At 40.9% G+C, this 11,896-nt stretch overlaps 1 protein-coding gene across 8 annotated transcripts in view; it reads left to right on the top strand.

The window, feature by feature from the left end:
- The first annotated feature begins 714 nt into the window (after nucleotides 1–714).
- PRP4K (pre-mRNA processing factor kinase PRP4K) overlaps nucleotides 715–11,896 on the top strand; it is a 54,420-nt gene continuing 43,238 nt past the window's right edge. For all 8 annotated transcript variants that reach the window (XR_002825791.1, XR_002825790.1, XR_002825789.1 and 5 more), the window contains exons 1-2: nucleotides 715–887; nucleotides 9,922–11,121. Coding sequence is in view for 1 of the 8 variants with exons in the window: in XM_004387558.3 (XP_004387615.2) it covers nucleotides 751–887; nucleotides 9,922–11,121 (1,337 nt within the window). In the remaining 7 variants the exon portion in view is untranslated. The remainder of the gene's footprint in view (nucleotides 888–9,921; nucleotides 11,122–11,896) is intronic.

The raw sequence follows: 11,896 nt of genomic DNA, 5'->3' as shown, positions 1-11,896 counted from the left end.
AAGAGTATGGAGAAAGCTGTCTCTCACTCTTTTTCTTTGGAGGAATTTAAGAATCTACCTGGCTCTCCAAGAGCCACTAAATGTTGTCACATACAATATTTCATTACTGTAGAGTCCATTATTAAAGAAAAACAAAATCACACAAAGCAATTTGGATCAAAAAATAAAAAGAATTACTTAAAAAATCAGTTTTCAGAACCAAAAAACTGAATGACTCTTGAATTGTTATTCTCAGACTTGGCAGAAGTTGAAACTAAGATGCAAAGTTTCAAATAAATGTATCAATAATAGTTCATCTTAAAAGACATTTACATTCTAGGCACAGTATTATCAAAGTGCTCTTCTACAAACCTTCCCTTAATACCACTTCAGACAACCGTCTAGCCAGGTGGTAAAGCACTTACTACTCCCCTAACAGAGGACAGGATCAAAATAATTATTTCGTTTGCCCTAGTTTAAGAAAATTTTTAACCCAACTTCTGGGCCCCACAGCAAATGAGTTTTCGGATCTGCACATGCGATACCCATATCCCACCCCCTTTTCCAGAAATCTCAAGACCATATCCTGGTTCCAGCACTGACTTGCTACCCACGGGGCCCAATCTTCGACCCTTACGTCGTAGGCAAGCACCGCCCCCAAGATCCCGGAAGTGGCGTCATGACGCTAGGCGCTCGTCCCCGGATGCAGGGTTTTATATCCGGATTCTTAGAGTCGACTCACATCTTTGCGTTCGCCTACGCGTTCAGCACATGCGCGACGGTTCTTTTTCCTCTTCCTCCACTACCGCCTGCCTCCACCGTCCGGCCAGCCGCTGCCGCTACCGCCAAGAAGTCAGGAAGTTCAAGATGGCCGCCGCGGAGATTCCGTCGCTGCGGGAGCAGCCAGAGTAAGCGGTCTCTGTTAGTGGTCCGGAAGGTTGAAGTTGGGTTATGCCGAGCGGGAGCCGGCGGAGACTTGCAAGGACGGGCGGGAAAGTTCAGGCCTAACGACAAGAGCCAAACTTTGTTTTCCCCGCGCGATTCGTTGTGGGGCGGGAGGCGTGGGGAGCGGGCGGGCGGCCTTGGAGCCTCGCTCTCCCAGAGGCCGCCGCTGTTGGGTCGGAGGCCGACGCGGCCTGCTGCGCGTCGTTGCCCCGGGAGGCGTAGGCGCGAGCGGCCTCTACAGGTCCGGTGCGCGTGGCGGCTGCAGCGACGGTGAGGGTCGCGCCTTCCTCTTCCTCCGACGCGTAGCGGTTCTCCCTGTACGCAACACTCAGCGACTCAGCGACATCGGTGTTGGGGACCCGAGAAGTAGTGGCGGCAGGCGTCGCAAGCCCTAAGTCTTTTCTTCCCATGCGGTACCCCCCGTCGCCCTGTTACTGGTTGTTTTAAGATCTGGAAGCAGAGAGGAGAAGACGTTCTGGGGCCACACTGTTTGACCATCCCAGATCTATAGTTTGCGGGTAGCTGAATACTTCCATATTCTCACCCCTGTATTCTCTACTCCAGCCCATTGGCAGTTTATTTGCCAACTTGCAAACTTGAGTCAAAGTGAGATACAGTCGTTGGTTTTGAGGCCTGGCATTTTTGGCCTGAGTTTTTTAGGAGGAGGAGACGAAGAAGTAGTGGAAATTCTTCGCTATTTCCAAACCAGAGCACTTTATGCCTGTAATTAACCTAATATAAGAATCCAAGCCAAGTGAAAACATACTTTTGCATGCTGCAAAGGCTCAGGATTGTTTAACTAAAAGCAGTATTTTGTTTTTCGTGTTTATGTTAGGAAAACTGCAGACAGTCTGAAAGAGAAATGGATTTTTAAACAATATTCCTATAGCGACCGTTTTTTGCACGTGCATTATCTAATTTGTTTCTAGCCATTTTAGGAAAGGGGTAGATATAGTCTCCCAGCAACTTGTGACTGGAAGATAGGACAAACCTTTGCTACTGGACGGCCTGACACTTCATTGCTGTGCATCCTGTTCTGGACTCCTCAGAATGATTTGCTTTACTCTACTATACAGAATTATACTAAGTTTTTCAGTAAGGGGTTTTGAAAGCTACTTTATTATCTTCACAATTTGACTTAAGATTTCCAAACTAGTACCATATAGACTTAGCTTCCTGTTGTTTCTGATTGAGTTCATTGTGTGGCACAGTTACAGCATTTATACCAGTGCAGTACAAATCTTATACTATGCAATTGATTTTTCTAGTAGTCTGTCAAAAGCTCTGTAGTATTATATCCATTTAGAAAACCCTGTGGGGCAGTTCTTCTCTTTCACATGGGGTCTCTATAAGTTGAAAGTGACTTGATAGCACCTAACAGCAGGGTTGGTTCAGATTCATTTTGAGGATCAGTTCAGCTGTATTTTATTCATATTCAAATAATGCATTTAAAATAACCTTATGTATATTTAAAAAGCCATTGCCATTGAGTTGATTCCGACCCGTAGTGACCCAGGGTGGTGCAGTGGTTAAGCGTTTGGCTGCTAACCAGAAGGTCGGTGGTTCAAATCCACCAGGTGCTCCTTGGAAACCCTGTGGGGGAGTTCTGCCCTGTTCCATAGAGTCGCTATCGGTCGGAATCGACTTGACAGCAGTGGGTTTATGTATATTTGTTTAGGCCCCTGCAATATGAATGGCACCTTTCCCCACAACAGAGCAATTGGTGTTAATGAAATTTTACTTGGTCTTTGTCTTACTTTCATTTATTTGAAAACATTTAACAAAGGAAATAATACTTTGATATGAAAGCAAGTGCTATGCATGCTGGTGCTCATAGTGAGTACTCGAATGTAATAGTTTACAATTATATGGTGCGGTGAAATGGATCACTTTTATATGGCTTTTGTCACTACGGTCTTGTAGTTACCATCAAATGCCTGGGTGGGACTATGCAGATGAGGTGCTTGTGGCCCACCAAGGGGATTGGACAACTTGCTAATAATACAGATAAGGTGTATGGAACTATAAAGAGGGATTGGTTAGTTTTGCCATCCTGCTAGGCTTAATGAGCCATTCCAGAGGCAGACAAGCGGGTCCACACTACCACCAAGAAAGAAGAGCAAGGAGTGGAGCCTGTCCCTTGGACCTGGGATCCCTGCAGTGAGAGCCTCTTAGACCCAGAAGACAGAAGCAGTGGCAGAGAAATAGCAGCAGCAGAGGCAGCAGAACCAGGAGATGACGCGGTCTGCCGCACATGGAGCAAGAACTCTGAGCACCTTCGGGCAGGAGGCTTTCTGGCAGAGTAGGGTGCCTCTGGGCACTTGGCAGAGCTAGGCTTAACAGACCCATGGAGTGAGGTAGCCGAGTGCCTTTGAGCCAAGGCTTCCTGGCAGAGTGGGATGCCTCTGAGCACTTATCATTGGAGCTAAAGAGCTTTGTAACATTTGCCTGAGCAGGGCAGAGGCCAGGCCAAGGGCCTGAGGGCCAGAGAGAGGCCTGCCTGCAGAGGTGGCAGGAAAGAGGCTGTCCTGATAGAAAAACTGTATCCTGAGTCATTTCTGATCCTGAACTGTAACCTGTTACTTCCCTGGAGAAGGGCATCATGCTTGGTAAAGTAGAGAGTCAGCAAAAAAGAGGAAGACCCTCAATGAGATAGATCGACACAGTGACTGCAACAATGGGCTCAAGCATAACAGTTGTGAGCATAGTACAGGATTGGTCAGTGTTTCGTTCTGTTGTACATAGAGTTGCTATGTATGAGTCGGAATTGACTCGACGGTGCCTAACAACAATTCCCTAACAAACCCCAGAACTGTGGATATGGTCTGTGAGTTCTGTGTGGCCATTGCACCAAATTTTCGAACCCAGCAGAGAAATAGAGAGTGCCATAGGAGGGACAGCTGGTGTCAGAATTGATTAAAAAAAGGTGGGAGAGAGGAAATATGTCTGACCTCTCCTCATATGAATCAGCCATTGGCTGATGCTGTTGGTCTTGATTCTCCTTCTCTCTTCTGAAGTTAAATGAGGAGGTCAGACGCCCCCACTGCCATACCATTCTTACATATGGAATCTTTTCAAAATATAAAACTTAGAATAAATATAAAAAAGATTTTAAGCTCCCAAAGGCTTTTTAATGTAGTGGCATTTGTCAGTTTTTTCATCTCAGCCTTTTTAATGGGTTTAAACATTTAAAATTTTATATGTACTGATTTATTTGCACTAAGTACCAGGTGCTAGTCAAACACACTGAACAAATAAACTTATTTAATCCTTGTGACAACTCTGTGGAGGTAGATACTGTTACTTTCCGTATTCTACAGATGATGAAACTGAAGCATAGAGAAATTAAGTACCTTGCCCGAGGTCACACCAGGTGGCAGACCCAGGATTTAAATCCAGGCAGTCTGGTTCCAAGGAGCCCTGGTGACACAATGGTTAAGCGCTTGACTGCTAACCAGAAGGTCAGTGGTTTGAACCCACCAGCCACTCCACAGGTGAAAGATGTGGCAGTCTGCTTTCGTAAAGATTTATAGCCTTGGAAATCCTATGGGGCAGTTCTACTCTGTCCTGTAGGGTCACTATGAGTCAGAATTAGCTCGATGGCAATGGCGTGTTTTGTTTTGTTTTGTTTTGTTTTGTTTTGTTTTGTTTAAGTCTGGTTGCAGAACCTAACTACAGTACTGTCTCTGGTCTCTCACTATGCAGTAATGCTGCCTTTTAAAAATAGCTTGTAAAGTTTCAAATAGTCTTTCTTGGGTCTCAGAAAGGGTCCATTTTTTGATGTGACATTTCTAGTTCTTTGAAACTTAAATTTCTCAAATGTGAATTGAGGAAAGGGGATAGGGGATTTGTTTTAAGGCTGGCTAGCCTTTTGGATCCATTTTATTTTTTACATCGACATGAATTCTTTCTGTATTAAAAGTATTTTTTAACTTGTCAGAGATACAGTCCTAGTTAATTTCCTCGGAAAGAAGCAGTGGCATTCAGTTTGCTTACTGTTAAATAATTATTTTAAGAAAAATTGTCTGTCTTGAAAACTGTTCCGTTTGTATGCATATTTAGTTTTCTGTCTCTGAATCATAAACTGAATGTCTCCTAAATTAGATTCATTAAGAATATTCTTTGAAAGAGTGTGTGAAAGAGGGAATAAAATAACACTAGGCAGCAGAAGCTAGTATTTGGTCATTTAGTACTATTTTAAAGTTGTTATATAATTGTTTTTATTGTGCCACGTGACCTAGGTTGTTTAAAGGGTAAGACTTGTATGTTAGACTTAACAAAACAAATTAACAAATACTATTAAAACATCCCCATGTTGTCTGCCTTTCAGATTCAGCTGTATTTGTTGTCAGTATACACTATTCCAGAAGACCGTCAGGTTTTCTAAAACTTCAGAAGAAGGTTGCTGATAACAAATAAATAGCCTTAGCATAGCGCCTTGTATGTAATATACCGTAGACTCATTTGAGTCCAAGTGTTCCTGATGTACCTGGTCAGACCTCAATCTTTATTTTCTGTGAAATTTGCTTTGAGAGGAGATTGAAGGTCTGCTATGTGACTAAGCCCAGTAGAGGAGAACTTAAGGATTACTAAAGTTAGCCTAGCTAGCTGTAATTTAGCCGTTATTTCTTGAGATAACACTCATTACATTAGAAACTGGGGTCACTCCTGATATGAATCTGGGGATCGTGATGTTTCCTTTGGAAGGAAATCTTTTCGTCTGTTCCTCTATGGGTAAGTTCTAGTAATTTTGGATTGAAACTTCTTAGAAGACTTACAAATTGTTCTTAGCATTAGAAAAGATAAAAGTTCAAAGAGCAGATTTTTCTTCGGGAAAACCCATACCAGTTGCTGTTGATTGTGACCCGCGGAGGGGGGGAGGTGTTAGAGTAGAACTGTGTGCTCCATAGGGTTTTCAATGGCTGATTTTTCAGAAGTAGATTGCTAGCCCTCACTTCCGAGGTGCCTCTGGCTGGACTTGAACTTCAGCCTTCGGTTAGCAGCCCAGTGTGTTAGCCATTTGCACTATCCAGGGACTCCTTCTTTGGGAAGGGGCAATTAAATTTAAATAATTTGTAGTATTGTGCATTCAACACATATTTGTGTGCTGAGGTCCCTAGAGGAGCCCTGGTGGTGCAACCGCTTGGCTGCTAACTGAAAGGTTGGTGGTTTGAACCCACCCAACGGCTCCAGAGGAGAAAACCTAATGTTCTGCTCCCGTAAAGATTACAGCCTACAAAACCTTATGGGACAGTTCTACTCTGTCACATGGGGTTGCTGTGAATCAAAATTGACTCGATGGTACCTAACAACAACAAGGTTCTTAGGTGGCTCAAACAGTTTGCGCTCTACTGCTAACCTAAGGTTGGTGGTTGGAAGTCTCCCAGCAGTACTGTGGAGGAAAAGCCCTGGTAATCTGCTTCCATTAAGAATTATGGGCAAGAAAATCCTGTGGAGCCGTTCTACTCTAATACACAGGATCGCCATGAGTCGTAATTGACTCAAGGGCAACTGACAGCAACTAGTATGTGTACACCGTGAGACATTGAAGTTACGGCATCTTCCCTATCGAGCTAAGAGACTAAAGTAATGGCATATATAGTTTTATATGTTATTTTATATAGTTCATTTCATTAACTTAGCAAGTATTTATTGAGTAGCTATTATGATACTTAATGACTACCTAGGCCCTAAGGATAGAGCAGTGAACTAAACAGATAAAGATTTTGCTCTCATAGGACTTATGTTATAAAAGGGAGAAACAGTCAAGAATTAAACAAGTAAAATATGTGGTATATTCCAAACCAAAACTCATCAACGAGTCAATTCTGACTCATAGTGACCCTATAGGACAGAGCAGAACTGCCACATAGGGTTTCCAAGGAGTGCCTTCTGGATTCGAACTGCTGACCTTTTGGATAGCAGCCGAACTCTTAACCACTGCACCACCAGAGCTCCGTGTGGTATATTAGGTAGTGGCAATTGCCTGCAGAAAAATTGATGATACAGGGAATGTCTTCTCGTACACCATTAGAGAGAAGTCAGCCCAGACTAAAACTCGAGTGCCTCCAGAGTACACATCTTCCTCTGTAGATCTTTCAGTTGTTGTTGTTTTGTTCTGTCTAGTCAGTTCCAGGGATAGAACTGCTCCAGAGTTTCCGAGGCTGTAATCTTTACCGGAGCAGATTGCCAGGTCTTTTCTCCTATGGAGCAGCTGACGGGTTTGAACCACTGACCTTTAGGTTAGCAGTCAAGCGCTTAACCATTATGCCACCAAGGTTCCTAGATCTTTCAGTAGAGGCTACTTTTTCTTTTCATACTTACCACGTACCAGAAACAGAGGTCGGCAATCTGACACCCAAAAGTCAAAGTTCTTTTTAGTTTTATGTCATGTGGTGGCTGTCTTGTTCTCCACACCCCTTGATTGTTGTCATCTAATAACTTCTCAGTCATACCCCGTCCCATGTGTGTACTGAAGACCGTGAGATTCTATACCCAACTCCTGCCATAATTTTCAGAAATAGTAGCGTCATCGTAGACAACTCATCCAGCGACCTAGCCTTGCAGTTCCTGGGCCTCTGTGACTCCAGTGAACCTTTAATTCTATCTCAACCGCTTGCTCCCAAAATCTCATACTATATCTTGTCATCTTCTGGAGTCGGTCCATTTAGGATCTTAAACCTGCGTTATACCAATTTCTTCCAAAAATAGTTTGTGCCTTGGCAACACTTGTCAGCTTGTAGTTCTCTATGCATAACTATGCCTTTTGTCATCTGTTTCCTCTAAGATAGGAGTCCCTAGGTGACGCAGTCTTAAATGACTACTAACCGAAAGGTTAATGGTTTGAACCCACCCGGAGGCACCTCGGAAGAAAGACCTGGCAGTCTGGTTCTAAGGTCACAGCCTTGATGTGGTGTGATGGATCACTTTTATATGGCCTTTTTGCCCTAGTCTCGTAACTGCCACCAAATGATTGGGTGGGAGTATACAAATAAGGTGCTTGTGGCCCACCAGGGGGATTGGACAGCTTGCTAATGATGCAAATAAGGTGCATGGCACTCTTGTGAAGGTGAGACCATGAAAATAAGGTGTGTGGAACCCTAACGAGGGGATTTGTCAGTTTTGCCATCCCACTAGGCTTAAAATGAGTCATTTCAGAGGCTGTCCTCATGGAAGAACTGTGTATCCTGAGTCCTTCCTGATCCTGAACTGTAACCTATTACCTCCCTAATAAAACCCATAACTAGGAGAGTTGTGAGTTCTGTGTGGCTATTCTCAAATTATCAAACCTACCAGATAAGTAGAGAGTGCTGTGGCAGGGGCAGCTGGTGTTAGAATTGGTTAAAAAAAAAAAAAAAAAAGTTGGAGAGAGGAGGTATGTCTGACCTTTGCCTCATAGGAATCAGCCTTGGGCTGATGCTACTGATGGTGATTCTCCCCCCCTCGTGAAGTTAGACGAGGTCAGACACACACCGCAGCGCCATTTTCACACTTGAAAACCCTATAGAGTGCAGTTCTACTCTGCACACATGGGGTCACCATGAGTCAGAATCAACTTTGTTTTTCTACTACCTGGCCTAATGCCTACATGTGGCAGGAGATTTTTTTTTAAATGTTGAACAGACTCATGAATTCTTGCAATAGCATAACCTTACTAAAAGTATGAGAGTTTGTAATTTGAAAGACTCGGACAAAACATGTCTTCCTCCAGAAATAAATAGTATGATGGCTTGAATCCAAATAAAGTCTGGTTTTGGTCTCATTGTAGGACATGATAGTTTATTGTGGAGTGATTTTAAAGGGGAAAGTTAAATGATGCTATTGTAGCCTGTATTTAACCTGGAATTACTGAACACAAAGGGCTTAACAAAATAATTTAGAATAATATCTCGACATTTTCTGAACATTTAAACACAGAAACCCCCCCCCTTACTTTTTTTTTTTTTTTTGCATATTTTGGTAAACTAATCTCTCCCGTTGAAATTCAGAGAGATTAAATAACTTGTTGAGCTAGATACTAGGTTGAACCATATGAAATCACTTGATATTTGACTGATTTTGACCTGCAAAAAAAGGGCATTTCCATATGGTTCTGCCTAGTAAGCACATAGTTGCTTGGTGGCAGGTACTAGAAGTGAATTGAGAGAGTCCAAACTCCTGATTGGAGCCCTGGTGCAGTGGTAATGAGTTTGGCTGCTAACCAGAAGGTCAGCAGTTCAGATCTACCAGCCGCTTCTTGGAAACCCTATGGGGCAGTTCTCCTCCATCCTAGAGGGTCACTATGAGTCAGAATTCACTCAACAGCAACAGGTTTGGTTTTTTTGTTTGTTTTTTAACTCCGGGTTAGTTCTCTTTGAAGTTGGAACTCTTGGGAGTGTGTTTACATTGTCAACATCAGCCACCCATGTTTATCGAGTGCTTATGTTGTCTATAGTTCAGTATTAGCTCTGGAGATTTAAAAACAGAAAAGATATAAGATGAAATCTTCTCAGAACAAATGAGACAACAAGCTTTCTCCTGAATGTTAAGTGGAGAAAGATATTAGTTCCTAATATATGTTAAATTGCTTTATAAAAAAAGAAAATTGAAGGGTGTCCTTAAGTATGTGTGGGAAATGCTGGTTTAAAAATCAGCTTACTGTTTTATCTATTCAATATTAATTTACTAAGATTTTGCTATATCTAGTTTAGATTCCTTTTCTCTAGTAACTGTAATTTTTTTTTTACCTCCCCCCCCCATTGTGCATTTCCTCTAATACTTCTGATATGTGGGTTCAACGATTAGAAACAAAGTTATGATAAACTAAGTTGCACCCAGGTCAGTTCTTGCCATATATACCTTCTTTGAAATAAAATGCTTGAAACTCTTCTGAGAAAATTTTAGTGATTATCTAATTTCATGTATTAAATGGAGATGTATTTTATCATTACTGTTTTGTTTCAACTTTTTGAATACTTGATAAATGATGTGATTTTGAAATGTTTCATACATTTATAGGATAGAAGATGCTGATAATTCTGAAAAGAGTATAAATGAAGAAAATGGGGAAGTATCAGAAGACCAATCACAAAATAAACACAGTCGTCACAAAAAAAAGAAGCATAAACACAGAAGTAAACATAAGAAACATAAACATTCCTTGGAAGACGACAAGGATAAAAAACATAAACATAAGCATAAACATAAGAAGCACAAAAGAAAAGAGGTTATTGATGCTTCTGACAAAGAAGGCATGTCTCCGGCAAAAAGAACTAAACTTGATGATTTAGCTTTGCTAGAAGATTTGGAAAAACAGAGAGCCTTGATTAAAGCTGAACTTGATAATGAGTTAATGGAAGGAAAGGTACAATCTGGGATGGGGCTGATACTACAAGGTTATGAGTCTGGTTCTGAAGAAGAAGGAGAGATTCATGAAAAGGCAAGAAATGGAAATAGGTCTAGTACTAAATCTTCAAACATGAAGGGGAAGCTTGAACTTGCGGACAATAAAAATAGTGCAAAAAGACGAAGTAAAAGCAGATCCAAAGAACGGACTAGACATAGATCTGATAAAAAGAAAAGTAAGGGAGGTGTTGAAATAGTTAAAGAGAAAACAACTAGAAGCAAGTCAAAGGAGAGGAAAAAGTCCAAAAGTCCATCCAAAAGAAGTAAGTCTCAAGATCAAGCAAGAAAATCGAAATCTCCTACCCTTAGAAGGCGATCTCAAGAGAAAATTGGAAAGCCCAGATCTCCTACTGATGATAAGATTAAAATTGAAGATAAAAATAAGTCGAAAGATAGAAAAAAATCCCCAGTTATAAATGAAAGTAGAAGTCGAGATCGAGGCAAAAAATCCAGATCCCCAGTTGATTTAAGAGGTAAATCCAAAGACCGAAGGTCACGGTCCAAAGAAAGAAAATCAAAACGTTCTGAAACTGATAAAGAAAAGAAGCCAATTAAGTCTCCCTCTAAAGATGCATCTTCTGGGAAAGAAAATAGATCACCCAGTAGAAGACCTGGTCGTAGTCCTAAAAGAAGAAGTGTATCCCCAAAACAACGTGATAAATCAAGAAGAAGTAGATCTCCACTTTTAAATGATAGAAGATCTAAGCAGAGCAAATCACCTTCTCGAACTCTGTCTCCCGGTAGAAGAGCCAAGAGCCGATCCTTAGAAAGAAAACGAAGAGAACCAGACAGAAGGCGACTTTCTTCTCCAAGGTAACTTGTTAATACTTTTTACCAATGCACCAGATAATACGGGAGAAACTAGAACTTGTGGACAATTAAAGTGAAATTGTGAGTTTCGTGATTTTATGTATAAAATTACACATATTAACTATATTGATATTTGCACTTTTTGTCAACGAATATCTTGATGCCGGTTGTTTTAGAAACACTGAGCTTCGTGACAGAATCAATTTTTTGGTTTAAGTTAATTTAATTTGGTATCTAGTTTGCTAAATCATTCCTTTAAGTCCAGATAATTTGACTGACTGAATCTATATACACCCATTTATTTGGAGGTGGGGTGGGGGTTACTACTTAATTGGAGAGTGTAGGCAGAAACTTCTAACTTTAAGGATTGTGATCTATGGTGTTTCTCTTATTTTACATGATTTTGAATTTTAACAGTATAAATTGAAACTAACATCAGTTTTTTAGCCCTAAAAATATAATTAAATTTAAAGTGGGCGTTTTTTCTGTCACCATATAATCTCATTATTGAAAAAGTAGTAGCTCTTAAGAAATTTAGAAAGAATAGTGTAAGAAATGATTTTGTTTTGTACCAGTAACAATAATAGATTATATTTGTGTAATATGTTCAGTTTATCACAGTTCTTTGTCATAAATTCTCATGTGACTAGGTTAACTCCTGAGATACTTTTGTATTTTATTTTTATTATTGATGTTTATAAATGAGGAAGTAGATTCAAAGAGGTTATAACATTTACCTAGGATCTAATTAAGGTACAGAAAGGATGATTTTTTTTGT

This window comes from Trichechus manatus, unplaced genomic scaffold, assembly GCF_000243295.1.
Source record: "Trichechus manatus latirostris isolate Lorelei unplaced genomic scaffold, TriManLat1.0 scaffold00188, whole genome shotgun sequence".
Lineage (NCBI taxonomy): Eukaryota > Metazoa > Chordata > Mammalia > Sirenia > Trichechidae > Trichechus > Trichechus manatus.
The sequence above is the reverse complement of the archived record's forward strand: the minus strand, read 5'-3'. Positions and strand labels throughout refer to the sequence as shown.